We start from the raw sequence: 20,611 nt of genomic DNA on the forward strand, positions 1-20,611 counted from the left end.
TAATAACACCAGTCCCTCGAGTCCGGAGACAAGTGCTTCAAGATTTCCCCCACAGTCAACACAGGCCAGTAATACACAAAATCGGATTCCAATTACCAGCTATGCGTTCCGCGCCCAGATCTCGATGGAATTTCCGAAAGGCAGATTGTAAAATGTATACCAACTACACTGAATCTAACATCTGGTGGATTCAAGCAATACCTGAGAACTACACAAAGTTTGTAGGATTGATGAAAACAGTAGCCAAAAGAACTATCCCAAGAAGTTTCCGCAAGGAATACATACCAGGTTGGAATGAGAAGACCAACAGATTAAGAGAAGAGTCTGATGAAAACAGCAGGAAGGAGAAAGCATCTGAACCATTACAATCTCTGGACAAAGCTAGGAGAGATAGGTGGATAAATACTGTTGAAAATTTAAACTTCTCATTCATACAGGAAAACTAGATTCTGCTTCCACACAATGGAAGGAGACCACACCTGTCAATGTTAATGCAGTAGCTAACCATCTTGTTGGTACCTCTAACGACAAACGATAAGAATCTCAGCAGACTAGTAAAATCCAAACTCAGGCAACCAAGCAGACAACTCAACCTCACGACGTATATTCACGACCTTTCTCCATACAAGAAGTTGAACAAGGTTTACACTCCGTTAAAAATGGAAAAGCAGCAGGATTAGACGGAATTTATCCGGAACTACTAAAGAACTGCCGCCCGGCTACAAAACAATGGTTGGCATTGTTTTTTAGTAACATATTGGAATCTGGGAAGTTACCAGCAATATTCAAGAAGACCAAAATCATTGCTATCTTGAAGCCAGGAAAAGATCCAAACTTACCTCAAAGTTATCGACCAATAGCCTTGCTTTCTGTCACGTACAAGCCTTTGGAAAGGTTGATATTGAATAGAATAGCAGCAGTAATTGAAGAGCTAATTCCAGTTGAACAAGTGGGATTCCGCCCCGGTCGTGATTGCAGTGATCAAGTCCTTTCACTGACCACTTTTGTGGAAGCTGGTTGTGAGAAGAAGCTGAAGACCGTCTCAGTCTTCCTTGATCTCAAGGCAGCTTACGACACCATTTGGGAGGAAGGTCTATTATTAAAACTGATCAAGGTGGTGCCCTGTGTGAAGATATCGACTTTAATCGAAAATATGCTGAGTAACAGAATAATTCAAGTTTACTCAGAAAACAGCAGAAGCCGATTCAGCAAATTAATAGTCTACCACAAGGTTCGGTCCTCTCTCCAGCACTTTTCAGCGTATACACTCATGATCTGCCTAACACATTCTCCCGCAAATTCATATATGCGAATGATATCAACCTCATTGTTCAACGCATTAATTTTGCAGAAGCAGAGAATGTCCTCAACCAAGACCTTGTACTCCTGGATGAATACTTTAAGAAATGGCGTTTGAAACAGAACCCTCACAAAAGTGAGGTATCTACTTTTCACCTGGACAATATGCTCTCAAATTACCAACCAAGAGTCAATTTTAGAGGGAAAGCATTACGGTTCAATAGCACATATCTGGGTATGACTTTGGAAAGGACCCTAACGTACAAAGCCCAATTACGTAAATCTGCTGCAAAACTGAAGAGTCATAACAACCTTCTTCAGCGTCTACCTGGTACATCATGTGGAGCTCACACCAACACATTGAGAACATCTGCTCTGGCACTCGTCTATTCCTCAGCAGAGTACTTCTCTGCAGTATGGCTTAATAGCTGCCATACTCACCTTGTGGACACTCAACTTCGTCACACTATGCGTATCATATCTGGAACATTACTTGCTACTCCAGTCCAATGGCTGCCGGTGTTGTGTAACATACCACCTCCTCACATCATGAGACAAAAACATCTTGGTCATCTGTGGTCAAGAATACTGAATAACTCGTCACTTCCAATTCACGAAGATGTGAGACAGCTAGAATCATCCAGGTTGGAGTCCCGTAAACCGGCATATAAAACGACCATGGAATTGTTAAACAACCATTTCGACCCCAAAGACAGCTGGCTGAAAGAATGGACATCTATCCTTTCTTCCAGGAGTGCTAGTTCTGCAAGGTTCGCAGGAGAGCTTGGAGCGCGAGTCGTGCTTGGGTAGCTCATTTGGTAGGCCACTTGCCCGCGAAAGGCAAAGGTCCCGAGTTCGAGTCTCGGTCCGGCACACAGTTTTAATCTCCCAGGAAGTTTCAAATCAGCGCACACTCCGCTGTAGAGTGAAAATTTCATTCTAGAATGGACATATACTCCACAGGGCATCTTGAAAGTTGAAGATCCAACAGTAAGGCTCAATGGTTTCAGTTAGCAAGATACGCTTGGAGCAGGCTTAACGGCTTCAGAAGTGGTGTGGAAAGAAGTACTTCGATTCTTCATAAATGGGGTTGGGTGGACACCCCATACTGTGACTGTGCTGACGTTTCACAAACAATGAAGCATATAGCAGTGGACTGCCCCCTCCGTGTCTTCCCTGGAAATCTAGTGGATTCGAACCTGGTTACTTCCGAAGTGGTGGACTGGATCAATGATTTAGATACAAAGATCTAAACTGTATTTTAATGTGTCTGTGGTACTGTATTTTATGTGTTATTGTGATTGTTATGTATCATATGCTAAATAAAATAACTGTATTGGTCACAGTATGGTAAGTGAGAAAACGCAACAAAATGATATTCACACAATAATTCTGAAGGGCCTTCTGCCAAAATGTGAATTATTAATAAATAATTGATCCTGCATAAACTTCATGAGGTGAATGTTGCGTGGAAACTTAAAAGCAGGACTTTTACGACAGGCAGAGAACGTTGTACCTTCTCCTGGAAAGCCTTCTAAAAGCCATAGTAAAATGTTAGGATAACCAGAAGTGAACTGTGTCAATAACGACAAAACTATGCTGTTTATGGACGTTCATGCCACCTTTGTGACCTTCGTTGACCTTCAAAGACCTTACTGTTACACATCATTAGATTCGTCTCGATAGCCGCTATCGGAAAATAAGTGTCAAACTATAGCATCCCATTTAAAAAACGAAGCTGACCTTCATATCTCTGAAGGGACCCCACATAGCAACAAAAAGCGAACGTCATATTACAGGTCCCGTTGTCGCGTGCCACTTTCGTCCCAAAAAGCTTTCAGCTCCTGTCATACTTTCGGAGTTAATCTTGGTGGCAACAGTTAATGTCTTACCCTGTATATTACAATTTAAGTCGTTCGATATTGTAGTTCCTGTACATTAATTGAACTGTCAGCCTCTAGATTTATCGTGTAACCGAAATTTAATCGATTACTTTCAGTACTCATGTAGATGACTTCACACTTTCCGTTATTTAGATGCAGTTGCCACTTTTGGCACCATGCAGATATCTTGTCTTAACCATTTTGCAATTGGTTTTGATCTTCTGATGAGTTTACGAGGTGGTAAGTGATACATCACCTGCTAACAGACTAAGATGGCTCCTCAGATTGTCTCCTAAATCGTTTACATAGATTAGAGATACCAGAGAGCCTATAACATTCCCCTGGGAAACACCAGATATTAATTACATTTTACTCTATCCCTTTCCGTCAGTTCCTACAAAATGTGGCCTTTCTGACAGGAAGTCACGAATCCAGTCGCTCAACTGAGACGAAACTCCGTAGGCACGCAGTTTGATTAGAAGTCGGTGTCAAAGGCCTTTTCGAAGTCTCTTAATATGGGAATCAGTTTGAGATCCCTTGTCGATAGCGCTCATTACTTCCTAAGAATAGAGATCTAGTTGTGTTACATAAGCAAGATACTATCCGAGTCTATGCTGACTGTGTCTCAGTAGATCGTTTTCCGCGAGATAGTTCACAATATTCGAACACATATGTTCCAAAATCGTACTGAAAATCACATTAGTGATATGGATATAATTCAGCGGATTGCCAGTACTTCCTTTTTTGGGTCTTCGTGCCGTTTGTGCAACTTTCCCGTGTTCGAGTACGGATCTTTCGACTAGTGAGCGGTTGCATTGATTGCTAATTATGGAGCTATCGTATCGGCATACTGTCAAAGGAATCTAATTGATGTACAACCTCGACCGGAGGACTTGCCTTTATTAAGCAACTTGAACCGCTTTGCAATACAGAGTATATGTATTTGTTGGGAGTTGTTCTTTATTCGAATTCTGGAATATTTACTTCGTCTACTTTGATGAAGGGATTTCGGCAACCCGTATTTAGTAACCCCGCTATAGATGTACGTCATCAGTAACATTACAACACGCTACAGCGAAAGCCTTTTTTGCGGTAACAGTGATGTTTTCCCCTTCTGCGAGACGCCAGGTAAACATTTACAGATTTATATTTCAGAGTAACTACATTTATTTTCTTTCGATGTGCTCACGCAGATTTCTTTCCTTTGTGTTTCCTGTGGCGTTTAGGGAACTATGACAACGCGCATCGCACTTCTCTGGCGACGCAACGTTCCGCATTTCCAGCTGACCGCGAGAACATTGATGCCGAATTGTCAAGAGCCTCATTGCGCTTCATCGTAGTAGTTCAATAAATGACATAAAAGAAACAGCTGAGTTTTGTTATAATATGATGTAAATGAGCGATTAGCATTGATCTCTGGGTGATGGCGGACGTAGTCTGTTAATGGCGTATAAGGAAGATATTAACTGTATCGTACGCTCTGAAAACAATCAGTGGGTGTACTAGCCATTCAACAAATCGAGATATTAGACGATTTACTGCAAAGGAAATATTACAGATCTAAGTGTTTTCTTTTTTTTATTTCAGATGAATGTACCGATTTGCATACAAAGCTTTAAATTATCTGAAAAATCATCCATGTGAAAAAAGATGTATAGTTTATAGCAAATAACATTAAGGATAGTAATTCAATGTCAACGTCACTCAATGAAATTTGTCCCAGATTCAGTAACTAAAAAAAACCGCAAGGAGAAAATTTAATTAATTTTGGAACAGTTCCCTGCGCTCTACATCGAATCTTACAAGAACCTGTAGTTAATGACAAGAATGCTTCATAAACAACAGGAAGTGATTTATTTTATAACCACTGCAATGAAAAGAAATATTTTCCGGTTTGTGGAGTTACATCGAACTCTAAAACAATCCGACGCTGTTAATAAATGTAATTGTATAACAGAAATGTGAAGAATGGAGGAACTAAAAACGAATAACAGTTAGTTTTCGTGTACCAGGAAGTAAGTAACTTATATTTCGAAAAAAGAGGGGGAAACAATAAATGGATGATGAAAGATAGGAAAGATAATGAAAATGCAGAAAACAAATAGTAACGAATAGGTGGAAGAGGTACTTGAAATAATTACATGAGCCAGCCGAGGTGGCCGTGCCGTTCTAGGCGCTTCAGTCCGGAACCGCGGGACTGCTGCAGTCGCAGGTTCGAATCCTGCCTCGGGCATGGATGTGTGTGATGTCCTTAGGTTAGTTAGGTTTAAGTAGTTCTAAGTTATAGGGGACTAATGACCTCCGAAGTTAAGTCCCTTAGTGCTCAGAGCCATTTAATTACATGAGAGAGATGTTGTCCAGATGCGTTGGATATGAAGGACAAAAAACAATTACTCCAAGGGGATCAAGGATTTCCAGTCACTGTGGAAGAAACTGAGATGGCAGAAAGGTAAAGCAACTGATGGGAGATAGGATTCCGAAGGGGCGCAATGTCGTTGATCAAAAACCGAGCGAGGCGGTGCAGTTGTTAATACATTGGATTCGTATTTGGAAGGACAACGGTTCAATTCCCTGACCGAGCATCTAAAGTTGAGTGGCAACTGGATGAAGAACGGATCGGTTTCACATGTTGTAAAGGTACAGGAGATGTAACTGTAATCTCATTGTTACGAACAATTGGAGAAAGACAGCTAACAAAAGGGAGGGAAGCAGTTTTTTTTTTTTTTACTTCGATTAAGCTTGTGATATGAATTGGAAAGAAATGTGGATAATGAGCAATTTATATATATACTAAAAGTAAAAGTAAGAAGGGTAGACAAAGCTGTTGTTCTTTATCCACTCTGTTTAATATTTATAGCGTTGATTTATTTCTGAATTGCTTCCCACCAAACAGTGGTGTGACAGTAGGAGGAAGAATTAATGATGCCATGGTATTACTAAGAGAAAATGCAATTAAAAATATATGTGAACACCAGCTAAGAAAAATGTGGGATGAAGATAAATTTGAAGAGGTACAAGACAACGCCCTTCACAAAATAATAAGGGAAAGTAAAGTGAAATTTTGTGATGAGTTAGTGGAAGAAGTTAATAATTTTAGGTGCCTAGGATGCAAGACAACCTGTAATGTAGCATGTAAAGAAATAAAAACAAGACCACTTACTGCAAAAGAAATATTTTACAAAAGGGGGAGTATTTTCTGTGTTCCGGTAAGTGAAAAATTAGGGAAAAGTTCATCGGTTTTGGATAGAGTATTGCCCTGTTAGACCGCCAAAACCTGTACACAGTGGCGAAGAGAGGAGAGATGCTTAGAGGCTTTTGCTATGTGGATTTGGAGAAGAATGGAAGGTGTGAAGTGGAAAGATTAAATACAGAACGTAGCTGTGTTCCTCATGATGAATACCAAAAGAAAAATACTCGAAAATACTGAGAGGAAGCAAAAAAATTTGCTAGGGCGGTGAATGAGAAGACGCAATGGAATGGTGACTGAGATGAAGACCAGGGGAAATAGAACACGTCAACTAGTCAACAACATCAAGATAAACACATCCTATGCAGCTAGGAAATGAACAGTGGGAAACTGAGATGACTGTAGAATGGTGAACTTGCAGCGATAGGCCTGCATAATAGGCAGAACACGCTACCACCATCGTCATGAGAAGTGAGGCGAAAAATGCAAACTGAACAGGAATGAAATCGGAATATACATTTAATTGCAGATGAACAGACCAAGGTTCGAAATTCAGATCTTGGCTTCGTAGTACACCAGCAAATTAAAACAAAAATTACAAATACTGAATGCGACCTAGGTAGAATAGTGACACTTGTCTAAATATTACATAGAAATCATTCGCATCTATACGGCAACATGTTCACATTCTGACGAGTAGGCGGAAGAACTCTGCAAAGAGTTATGGTACTGAAGCTGATAAAAAGCATCAAATTGCTCTAAAATTAGAATGGAGAAGTTTTATATGAAAGTTTGACGAAAATAAAAGAGCAATTGTTTCGTGGGAACTTTGGATATAATACGGAAACTGCTAGGAACAATAATAGTTTATGTCCTTCGCACATTACACCGGAAAAACTATACACGAAATGGATCAAATGAAACTAAAAGTAAATTGATTTCACTTTATCACAGAATAAATACTTTATACAAGATATGAATATCCAAAATTACTTAGAATATCATGTGACCATGCAGCCACCAGAAACGGAGAAAAATGTATACAAAGCTAGAAATAAACAGCCTTACAATCCAGGGAGCCCGATATGCACATTACGAGAATTTATTTATGAACGACGAGGATTCCTGTTCAGTCAATGGCAGCACGTGTGGCAGATTGTTTTAGTTCAATTTTTTTTTTTTTTTTTTTTTTTTTTTTTTTTTTTTTTTTTGTTGACCCCCATTTCAACTACAAAAAAGCACTGACGAAAACCAGTGATCCGATTTGATTAGCGTTTATATCGTTACGTTTATCTTGTTCTCGTTCTTGGTGACTCTGTCGAAGAAATTTGTTCCATGTCTTCATTTACTTGTCAGAACAAAATTAGTGACCACATAGATGAGCTTCAACCTGATACTAAAGTAGTAGAGGAAGCAGGACTTGTTAATGCCTGTATGTTGTACGGAGAAACGCTATATTCAGGGCTCGCCCAGAACACTGGTTCGACTCTCATCGCAATCTTGTGTGTTACCGCTGCGTAACTTATCAGCCAACATTCAGGCGCGGTTATGGTAGGCCTTATAACGCGTCTTGATGGCGCCCGAGAATACTCGTTTTGCTGCAACAGCGTGGAGACAGCTACACAGCGCTAAACTTGAGTCTTAGTATGTATTGCATTATTACGATGAAATGGACAGTAGAGCTGACCGGACGAACTCATTTCTATACTTTTGGGCTACCAAAGGCACTTCAATTTTTTTAACAACGTATACTTTTAATTAATTAATATTTCAGCTGATTTACGCGGAATATATGCACAAATTAAAAGTTCCACAAGAGAAATGAGGGTGCCTTGTGAAACCTTGTGCCATTTCATGTCGCAACGCTTTTTTTTTTTATGTCTTTATGTAGACAGTGGAACTTGCTAGCAGTATTCACTCACTAACGCCCAACGTGTATTGAAATTCTTAAGTGAGTATTCGTTGTTACAAATAACTACAACATCAGGTAATAAAGGAGTTCCCATTTTTTCTTCAATTTTTCGGTGGTCCTCTAGCCATTAACCACCGCAATGGTAAATTTCTCACGTTCTAGTTTATTTTAATCAGATCTATCATTGTATTTCGTTCAACATTTGTCCAACTCAACCTGCTTAACAATCTTATTTATATTTGCAGTACTGCTGACACAACCTGCAGACCCTTAAAACACATTTCTAAATTCACTTCCAAATAACTTTATGCACAACTTCACAACTACAACAATGATAGATATAGCTGCTGAAGCAAATGTGTCTTCAATTCAGTGAAAAGGCAATTTTTTCATCAGTATTGGTTGCTTTTGTTACTGTTTATTTACATTTTTTTTACAAAATATAGGTACAAAAAGTGTTCAGATGCATATTCAAAATGTTGCGGTTACTCAGTATATATAAAATCAAACAATATTCAAAATGTTGTGGTTACTCAATATGTAAAATCAAACAGGCGACAAATCTGCAAACATCGCTTCCTGAAAACAGTAACTGTGGTTCACAAACCAAGACTCTCACATTTCTTCAGATTCTTGTAAGACAAACCCTCACGTCTCAAAATATTGCCGCAAATAACATTTTATTTGATGATTTCTCTACGTCCATGAAGATTTTCAGTCATTGTGCACGATGCAGTATAAAGACATATTTCCTCTTCAAATCATTTCCAATTGAAGCTTATTTAAAACGGGCTTTCTTGTAACGTACGAAGAGATGAACTTTATTATTTTAGTTACAGTTCTTTAATTTTTCTTTTATGTTATCATTTATTTTTATGTAGAAATCAACAAAACTAGCAACCGTTGCTCTTGCTATATTTGTTATCGTATCATTCACGCCTCTCTATAAAACAAAATTGACACCATCTGAAAACCACTTTCAGTGCACCAAAATCATACGAAACTGTCCGTGTTATCTCCCTTTAGTAATAACACAACGAATGTACCCCTTTGCAGACATTCCTTTTGCATAAATATCCGAATCTTGAAAGGCAAAGGAAACAGCAAGGTTAATATTTCCAAAACTTGTTACATCATTGCCATACACCAAATTATTGACTGTTACTTGTTTCATTTGTAAACGTACTCATTCGTCTGTTGAAAACAAATGTTAATTCTAGGTAGTTTGATTAATTTTAATGGCATTAGCATAAAGTAGAAACTTTTAAATGACTGTATTCACCCTTAACTGTGCTATTTATTACGACATCGACTACTGCAACTTCGATTTTAGGTCAATTTCAAGACGTTATAGGTGCTGAAAACACAGCAGTAGTCAATAATAAAAACAATGTAAATGATGTGAACCCCTATGGCTCATGTCAGCCTTGGTGACGTACCACATTGGTACAAGTTGGATGGGTTATATATCACAGTCGATAGCGCACGAATCCATTTAAAAAAAATTATAAGAAAGAGATCCCCCTACAAATACAGATGTGTAAAGGAACATCGAGACATTTGTCTACAGGATCGTCGATAGATAGGAAGTGTTTCCTCTGTAGTGAAAGTACATCGCCGTACACGGGAAGCTTATACGATAACCGACTAATTTAAATTCTAAAAATGTGTGTATATGGTTTCGGACCAAATACCAGTTGAGGTGCCTTGAGCATATGTCATAGAGCCACAGATGTATCTTTGACTATCATCTCCAACACAAGAACCGACCGTTTGATACCAAACTCTTCTCTCAGAAGAAAGCTTTTAGCTGCCGATCTTAAAGATGTTTACTCACATTCAGAGGCAATAATGCAGAGAAGTGTCATTGACAGTTTTCGGTGTATCGAGTAAAGCTGGATTTGCTAAATTTTTCGATAAAGTTTTGTATCAACAAGTATAATATAACCTTGGCGTCACTACTATTGTGGAAATTGCAGTCACAAGCACTTTCGTATAGCAATCACATCAAACTCGTATTTCTGAGGCAATTTTACGAAACACATATTGCGAGAAAATTATGAATATAGAAGAGACTCCGTCAATGAGAGTAAGTAACGTGTTAACCGACCGCCCAGTGCATTAAAAAATATCTGCAACCTTGATATTTAATTTATATTGATCTTCGCAGAAGAAAAAAAAATGTGGGACTATTGGTTAGTGAGATTCATGTTAGATGAATTTATATGTATATCTGTACACATTAGGTTGATAACTTGACGCTGTAACTGCAAGAACCACACACACACACACACACACACACACACACAAACGTTGGCAGAAGCTATTTTCATGTTCTGAAAGTAATGGTCCATTGTCCAGTTATGATGTCTTTGCTTGTAACTGATGACATGCTGGAGAAGACGCTCTAGTCTCGCTCCAGTCGTTTGTAAGCGACGTCCATACTCGGAGGCGGCGACTCCAGCAAGAACTTCCTTCGGAGGGACTCGACAACTATCAGAGCGTACACTTGTAGAGCTGCAAGAAGGAAAAAGTTGGTAACAACCTCGTTAGTAGCACTGAAAGAAGAAATTAGATGGCATATATGGGATTTCCTGAAACAAATTTATGAAGAGGATCATATATTACATAAGGTTATAGATTTGCTAGCAAATCCAGTCGATGGATAAGCAATGAATTGTAAATTTAATTTTATGTGTTCTTCATATATACTTTCGTGTCTAAAACAGCTGCCAGGAGAAAAGGTAATAAATTTAAGAGTCGAACGTCCTGTCGAAATTGAGCCCATAAATTAATTTGGATAGGCACAATCCATGGTCTGATTGAAGAGTTGAACCTGGCATTTCTGTTATTTGGAAACAAAAACCGAAGAAACCGTAAATCAAGATAGTGGGAAGCACATTTCAATGATGGTACTCCAGTATGATAGTCCATTGTACCAGTGTTAATATAGAGAACCTTGTTGCCGGGAATACTGATACACATGAATCCACTGGCTGACTGGCATGTCTCATGTGTCGTTCGTAACTGATTGTCATTACTATCTGATTTCTATTCTCATTAATTAATAAAATACACTCCTGGAAATTGAAATAAGAACACCGTGAATTCATTGTCCCAGGAAGGGGAAACTTTATTGACACATTCCTGGGGTCAGATATATCACATGATCACACTGACAGAACCACAGGCACATAGACACAGGCAACAGAGCATGCACAATGTCGGCACTAGTACAGTGTATATCCACCTTTCGCAGCAATGCAGGCTGCTATTCTCCCATGGAGACGATCGGAGAGATGCTGGATGTAGTCCTGTGGAACGGCTTGCCATGCCATTTCCACCTGGCGCCTCAGTTGGACCAGCGTTCGTGCTGGACGTGCAGACCGCGTGAGACGACGCTTCATCCAGTCCCAAACATGCTCAACGGGGGACAGATCCGGAGATCTTGCTGGCCAGGGTAGTTGACTTACACCTTCTAGAGCACGTTGGGTGGCACGGGATACATGCGGACGTGCATTGTCCTGTTGGAACAGCAAGTTCCCTTGCCGGTCTAGGAATGGTAGAACGATGGGTTCGATGACGGTTTGGATGTACCGTGCACTATTCAGTGTCCCCTCGACGATCACCAGTGGTGTACGGCCAGTGTAGGAGATCGCTCCCCACACCATGATGCCGGGTGTTGGCCCTGTGTGCCTCGGTCGTATGCAGTCCTGATTGTGGCGCTCACCTGCACGGCGCCAAACACGCATACGACCATCATTGGCACCAAGGCAGAAGCGACTCTCATCGCTGAAGACGACACGTCTCCATTCGTCCCTCCATTCACGCCTGTGGCGACACCACAGTCACGATGTTGGGGCGTGAGCGGAAGACGGCCTAACGGTGTGCGGGACCGTAGCCCAGCTTCATGGAGACGGTTGCGAATGGTCCTCGCCGATAGCCCAGGAGCAACAGTGTCCCTAATTTGCTGGGAAGTGGCGGTGCGGTCCCCTACGGCACTGCGTAGGATCCTACGGTCTTGGCGTGCATCCGTGCGTCGCTGCGGTCCGGTCCCAGGTCGACGGGCACGTGCACCTTCCGCCGACCACTGGCGACAACATCGATGTACTGTGAAGACCTCACGCCCCACGTGTTGAGCAATTCGGCGGCACGTCCACCCGGCCTCCCGCATGCCCACTATACGCCCTCGCTCAAAGTCCGTCAACTGCACATACGGTTCACGTCCACGCTGTCGCGGCATGCTACCAGTGTTAAAGACTGCGATGGAGCTCCGTATCCCACGGCAAACTGGCTGACACTGACGGCGGCGGTGCACAAATGCTGCGCAGCTAGCGCCATTCGACGGCCAACACCGCGGTTCCTGGTGTGTCCGCTGTGCCGTGCGTGTGATCATCGCTTGTACGGCCCTCTCGCAGTGTCCGGAGCAAGTATGGTGGGTCTGACACACCGGTGTCAATGTGTTCTTTTTTCCATTTCCAGGAGTGTAGTCAACACTTGCTGTTAGTAACATCAGTGATTGCCAGCATTACGCCATCTACTTTGGTACTGATTCCTCCTCATGTAATATAGTCTCCACATGTAATACAGTCTGCAGTACCTGTGTCACAGATGGGCCAGGTTGAGCACAGAGACGAATGAGGACAATGAGTCTGCATTTAGCGCGACCTCCTGGGACTGCGGCTAGCCTTTCAGAGGAGAGTGTGGCGGGATCAGGCGAGTTGATCGCCTAGGGCAGGTGCCACATGTAGAGGCCACGCACGATGCGGTGGCGGATGCGAGTTCATCCGTTTGTTCGGAAGGAGAGGTCGACACTGTCTCCTCCTTTCAGCCAGTCGGCGAGAACAGAATTGACGCAAACGCCCTGCAATTTTTCTCAAGTGATTTTACAGAAACTATTTGGTAAAAAATTCATTTTTGCTTTACTTGTAGCTTTATACGTCACGTTCAATATGATGTGCCCATCGTTTCGTTAATGGTCTTAGTTACTGTGACATGTATGTGGATGTAAGGCACTGCGCGAAATTCGAAAAAGTCTGCAATGAAAAACAGGGACCGCTATGATTTTACGCTTATCGCATACTACATAATACGTTGCTGCGTATGAAATTTAGATAACGTACTGGGAGGAGGTTTCTATCTCTCAACAGTCTCGAAGAAGTTGACCTGACTAAGCACTCTCATTTGCGATCTCGCCGCGCCAGCGATAAAGTCAGAGTGAAATATTCACAACATTTCCCATATTTCATAAACGGTTTGATACATGGAGATGAGATTCTGGTAAATTACAGCATGCAAAGAGGAGAGTATTTTTCCGTTGGCTATTGTGCAAAATTTCATTATCTACCATGTTATTCCACTAACTACAGACTTTTTTGATTAAAGAATGTAATTTTTAAGGGCCATCAATAGCTGGTGAAACGAGAAATGCTATGGATTTTAGAACAACATAAGTAAAGACACTACACGTTTATTTGTTACCGATGATGTGCTTTTTCAAAAGATACTGACCATACTTCTCCTCACTTCCTCATTTAATAAATTTAATAAACCACTGTTTCAGAACTCTCTCGCAATTGCGTCCACACAAGATGTTGGTGAATTGAAACTGTGTAAATTCCACTGTGTTTTAGCAAAAGAAGCTAATTTTAATATGGCAACAAGAGAAATATGTAGCTTTTACTCAAAATTCCCCACTCATAACACTTCTCTGAAAATTACAAATGGTTAACAAGCCAGGCGAAATAAATCTCCGCATTTTCAGCGGAGTTCTTTTCATATACTAATCAAAGCAGAGGTGACAGATAGTTTTGAATGGTCACCACGCAAGTGTGGGCGTGAAGAGGCCCCACTTAATATTTACAAAAAAATGTGAGTCTAGGGTTCAGTTTAGAATGGCACTTCCCCTCCAGCACTCGGCATTTCCCCTACAGGGACCCTCCACCAATACCGCTTTCCCAGCACGTCTGTGCTTCCACAGGCCACGTGTTCTGTGTGGGTTCTACCGGACCGAGTTCTGGGCATTGTTTAGTACAGACATCTGAGAGTCGCGTTCCTGCACTCCTTACAGTGCATCCAGCATATGTGGCCCCAGCCTACAGTCACAGAAGTCGTGGAACGTAGCATGACAAACAATGGTGCTTGTGCAGAGTCTTACTTTGTACAAGCAGTGCTGTCCAGCCAAACACGTCTCCAAGCAACCTTGTTTTGTGCCAACAAGTCGCCTTCCAAGAACGCTGTACAAGAGGAAGTCAGTAATGGGCAAAGCTCTCAGTGTTCCTGAGACGTTGTAACACCAATATTGATTGTAAGTAGGTTATACTAGGTAACTATGTGTATGTGGCTATGAAGTGGTTAGTCTTTACTAATTAAGGTCATTGTTTTGTGAGATAAAATTTAAAGTTTGTTATGTACGTATTGCAAAAGCTAAAGGATGTTTAAAAGTAGTGAAATCTGATAATATATGTCTGTTCACAAAAGATAATTTATACATGTAAGGTGGTTCGTGCTTAGGGAACATGTATTGTTGTATTGTAAAGTACGAGGGTTGGAACTTTAATTGTGGAAACTATTTATTTTAAGCTCGTACAAAATAGATACGCTTTTCAAAGTTTTACTGACCTAAGTAGTCACCAGCATTGTGTATAACCCGCTGCCAGCGATATGGAAGTCATAGGATACTCTTATCAATGACAGTTGTGTTGACAGTTCGAGCGGTGCGGTCTATTGCCCGACGAATTTGTAGCAGTTCTGAAGCGAATGCCGTGAAGTGTTTCCTTCAGTTTAGAAACCGAGTTGAACTCACGCGGGCTTAAGTCAGAGGAGTGCAGTAGGTGGTATAGCACTTAGCAGCCCCATCAGTCAAACAAATCAGTAACAGCTTGCACTGCACATGCTTGTGCATTGTCATGCAAAATGATGGCCAGGTCCTGCAGAAAGTGTCATCACTTTTGTCTCCATGCTGTTCATTTTTGGAACACAACCTATGACCTGCTTAGAGACAGAAGTGATGACACTTTCTGCAGGACCTTACCATAATTTTGCACGACAATTCTCAAGCACGTACAGTGCAAGCTGTTACTGATTTGTTTGACTGATGGGGCTGCTAAGTGCTGTACCACCTACTGCGCACTTTCTAAACTAAAGGAAACACTTCACGGCATTTGCTTCAGAACTGCTACAAATTCGTCGGGCAATAGAACGCGCTACTCGAACTGTCAACACAACCGGCACTGCTAAGAGTATCCTGCGACTTCCACATCGCTGGTAACGGATTATGCACAATGCTGGTGACTACTCTGAAGGTCAGTAAAACTTTGAAACACGTATCTATTTTGTACGATCTGTAAATAAACAGTTGCCACTATTAAAGTTCCAACCCTCGCATAAAAGCTGTAGGGAACACCCTCCGCTGCGGAAGTGGCTTGGCGCACGGTAAAATGTGGTTTTGGCGGTCGATCTGGACGGCTACTTGGTGGGAACGCTAGGCAGTCAGTGGCTAGTCATTGTACGGTAAACATCGAGGGTGCCAAGGGAGGCATTTGGAAGTCGATTTATGTGGAAAATTGCCTCAGATGTGGATTGGGCTGTTGTCTGGTGCTCTTGGTATTATGGAATTGCTCTAAAACGAGAAAAATCCGTCGCCAAGAAGAAATTGTAAAGAGCATTCAAAATCAAGAGTGTGAGACCAGTTAGTCACCTCGTTGCTTGCCACTACTATTTCGCCATTGCTCCGCCAACTTTAGGAACACAGAAATGTATTATAGCATGGACCAGTGTATTTGTGTGAGTGTTTTTCAATAATAATTTTAAGTGCTATAAACCTATCTTTGAACCTTAAAGTTATCCTAATCATGAACCAATGCAGGATCCTATACTAAATGTGCAGAAACTGAGTATCCTGTTTCTAACTAAATAGTGACTTGTTTCCGTATTAAATGTGCTAAAGTTCAGTGCCAGAGTCTGTAAATGTTGCTATCTAAAATATCTGCTTCACACGTGGTGAAAAAGGAACATAAATTGAACTTATAAGGAATGTAAATTTCAATTGATTGTTACCATGAACTATTTTCTGAGGTTAATAGAGCTTAGAGTTTGAGTAATCTGCTTTAAAGGATAAAAATATAAACTATTCCAAGTGGGGTTAGGAATCATTGCACTTTGGTTCTGGAATAATCACAGCGTTTGCCTGAAGAGACAGTAACAGTTTATGGGTCCCCACCATATTCTTATCTTCTAAGGGAGATAATTGGGATTTTCGTTGCTACTAAAAGAAATCTGTGACATTTCTAAAAATGAGAGTATAAAAAGTGTATGTGTAGTATTATTTAATTTCATTTGTGGTATGTATTTGTTAGTTTAGTCAGAACTCTTTTTATGCCCAACTTTAGTCCAGTGTGTCCTGTAGTAACATCTCAGTGCTGAATTGATTAATGATTGCAATAGTAGCTATTATTATTATGAATGAAGTACCATTTATCTTCCGATGATTACTGATTTGTGTAAATGGTAACTACTACTACCCATAACGTAATTGGCCATGTAGTCGTGTGTATCCAGTGCGCTATTCAAAAGGAGTATCAATGAAAGTCACTTTAGCCAATCATTCAGTTTCGTTCAGTATAATGTTTCAATTTAATATGCCTAATTAGGCTGGTGACCGTTTATTGTTTCATTCGTATAAACTTTACTAATTTCATTATCTCAAAAGAAAGTCTGTTTCGTTTTTCTATTAATTGCCATAACTACGAAATTACTGTTTGATACCCTCTGTCCATTAGGTGCAAACACACTGTCAAATACAAAAATCCTCCCAGAGGGTAACACTAGTCTGCGAGCATAGCGTTATACTTGGCGCATACTTGCAGGGGAGTGTTATAAAGTGACGGAGCTGCATTGTGGACAGAAATTCTTTCTCTTTGTGAAGAGAAGGGCCGAATATTCTGGCGCCACTTCACAGGGTGTGAACAACCTCTGCTCTAAAAGGTTGTAAGTGAACTTATCATTGGTTAATGTTAAAAAATAAACGAGAACCTAAGTCAGGATGCCAGTTTCTGAGAAATGTGGAGCTGGAGGCGACTTATTGGCTGAAGGAGAAAACATAGCTTACACTTCGTCTGGAGATCCAATGCAGAGCTGATCTTTTGCAGTCTGTACCAGATGACAGTGGTCGCTACTTCCCACACAACTGGCTACAGGATATGGTGAGAAGCTGCAGCTTGGGAGAGCAAGGTACGACAATCACCATACGTTTTTAAGAGTGCTGTTAGAATCAAGTACATTCCATGAATTTAATGTTTTTCCTGAGTGACTGAAGGCTCATTCATGGCTTGATCAGTAATGCAGTTTTCGTGTGTAGTTTTCAACTCTCCTGGCAGATTGAGGCAGCCACTGTGTATCCACTACAGATTTGTCTATCCTTTACAAATTTGTGGATTACGGTTTTATTTTACTCATCTAAACAATCCAATCTTTGCCGAAACATTCAAATTTTAGATGAGTGGTTTTTCATGCCAATAATTATTAATTTTCTTATTCTGTGCATTTCTTGTGATAGAACAGATCATTTAATAAGCTGTTATTTGTATATATTAGCAGAGAACTTTTTAGGAATCAGGGATTAATGAGCATTTCACAGTTAGACGATCACCCTGTCTGTTGTATTTTGTGAGTTACAACACCATGTCTCATGTCTGTTACAGCTACTCCTGTCCTATTAGTTATCCGATGCACAACACCTTTTATTAAATGCCCACAAGCCCGTGTGGAGCGATCTGTCGGTCACTAATAGTGAAGCAGATTGTTCTTACATCCATATGGGTATATCGAAAGCTGGTTTGTACTCTCACATAAATACAAAGTGCAAACTGGTGATCGCTTTTCATTGGAATCTAATGAAATGTAAATTCAAAACCGAATTTATACTCCTTACTTTGTATGATATGTAGCTGAGAAATATAAGTCACTGTTTCTCTTACATGTGTTGCTACTTTGGCAAGGAACAGAATAGGCAAGATATTACTGTTATATTCTTCATACCAAAGATTGCTTTGTTGCACTTCTCCAAGTTACTCACCCTGTTTTCAGCTTCTTTATCTCTGCGTAATTATCAAAACCTACATCCACAAGAACCTGTTACTTTGTAAACAGCCCTTGGTCTCCCCTAACAATTCCCCCCTCCCCTATTTCCACCCATTATCAAGTTGATGGTTCCTTGATGCCTCGGTTTGTGTCTCATCAACTGACTTTTTTTTTTCTTAGTCCAGTTCTACCACAGATTTCTTTCTTCCCTGATTTAGTTCAGTACCTCGTTAGTAATCCGATCTATATATGTACTTTTCAGCCTTCTTGTGGAGTTCCACATTTTAAAATCTGCTATCAACATGAATTATTTAGCTGTCCAAACAGCAAAAGTCATCAATTACCCTGGTGTGAAAAATTTCAGGGTGAATGTAAGTAACTTTCGGATGATGTGTCATTACGACTTAACATAGATTGATGAAACTTGGACCATACACAGAAACAACTACTACAGTATAGTAACTGAGATATACGCAATGAAACAAAAGAAATGACACTCTGAATGAGACTATAATTACACTAAGTCACCGCGATTTATGATGATCCCTTGGACAGTACAATGGACGAGATATGGTCCATAACATGGTATCTGATCATACCACGCACTAATGAATGATACGCAAAGTGCTTCCATGTTGACCACATGGTTGGAAAGTGCTTATCTTAGGGCTTTCCGTTCCTCCATCAGCATGTTTGACGACTGCTGGATGGTCTTTGATGCTTGAGGACGTACTACGTCTTATAATGCCATATGTGAGTTAATTTTATTACATTCATAAATAATCGAAATCAAACAGAATTTAAAGAAAAGTTTCAAGATTCTCTTACATAATTTGTTATTAAGAATTGTCGTAATATGATACTGAGAAGTCTTAAAATTTTTTACATATTTTAGGAAAATTTTTTTATAAAAATTGGAATATAATGTAATTCTGTATGAAAATTTGTATTAAGGATCTGTTGTAAGAATGTTTTTTATATTACGATGATCTGACACTGACCATACACTGTACATGATAGTATGTTTGACATTAATCATCTAAGGGAATAACACGTGAACATATTTGTTCTACCATAGGCATATGTATCAGTGGGCGAATAGTGCTAGACGATGGCCCCAGTATAAGAGCGACTGCAATCCCACACGATGTAAGAACTGTAGATTGTTTATATTAAACATTAGAAGGCTGTTCACCTAGATGTATGGTGACCAGATTGCATAGGTGAGAGATTTCACCTCGACCTCGACTGACGTGTTGTCGTGGATAAGCTCTTGTAAACATCGTAATCGATAACAAAATCACAAACATTAAATATCTCCATTGTCGGTGTATATCTTTCAATGTACTCTTCTCAGATGTATTAAAAATCAACCTACATATGATAACATTAGATGTACATAGAGAGCTTTTAAATGGTTGTAGTTTGTCATATTCTTTGTGACTCTGAATAAGAAAAATTTGGTAAAGAGTTTTAATAAAATGTTCATAAAAAATTTCTAAAATCGTGTAAAAAGGTTTACGTATACCTTATGTTTTGTAATGTCACTGCGTCATCTGATATACTTACGTTTAGTCTCGGGGCTGTCAGTTGTAAAGCAGAGCACTTGCAATCGGCGCAATAACGTAGCCGTTATTTTAAATCTGGCATCCGGCTAGCACAGCTCACGTTACTAACATGGATATACATTGCATAGCACTACTTACTGTAATGAAGGGGATCATTACATGATGTAAACATAGGTATGGCGTTATCCATGTGTGCTAACCTTGGATGTAATTATTGGTGTTATGTTAGATGCTTTATCCCAGCGTTTTTGGTCCTGTCTTTTGCAGATATGACTATGGCAACAGAGAATTCCTGAAACCGGTAATGCATATGAAGTAATGATTTTAGCGATCTTGGCAGTTGAAAGTTTATTCAGTGTTTATATATTCGTGGATACGCTATTTGATCTGCTCATTTTACTGCATAGTTGATTTTTGGACATTCAAAGGAACGACTCAAGATGAGCTATATACATGAGAGACCAATAACACGACGTAATATAAACAGCAAGATAAAGATATGAGATCGAAGCATTGAAACACGAATTATTTTATGCACATGAGCCTCGTTATACTGAGGTCATTATGCAACATAGGTCGTTTAGCCTTGTTTAACAGCATGCATTGTCGCTCTTTAAGCGAAAGGTGGGATCCGAAGTAAGTAGTCATAATACAGGGAATTTCAAACATTTTCACCCGGATT

The 20,611-nt window shown here is 40.1% G+C and overlaps 1 protein-coding gene across 1 annotated transcript in view; it reads right to left on the bottom strand.

Moving 5' to 3' along the window:
- Positions 1-8,688: 8,688 nt before the first annotated feature.
- LOC124795097 overlaps positions 8,689-20,611 on the bottom strand; it is an 83,222-nt gene continuing 71,299 nt past the window's right edge. The window contains exon 6 of the mRNA XM_047258931.1: positions 8,689-10,798. Within this exon, the coding sequence (XP_047114887.1) occupies positions 10,689-10,798 (110 nt within the window). The 3' untranslated portion in view covers positions 8,689-10,688. The remainder of the gene's footprint in view (positions 10,799-20,611) is intronic.

Source organism: Schistocerca piceifrons, chromosome 4, assembly GCF_021461385.2.
Source record: "Schistocerca piceifrons isolate TAMUIC-IGC-003096 chromosome 4, iqSchPice1.1, whole genome shotgun sequence".
NCBI lineage: Eukaryota > Metazoa > Arthropoda > Insecta > Orthoptera > Acrididae > Schistocerca > Schistocerca piceifrons.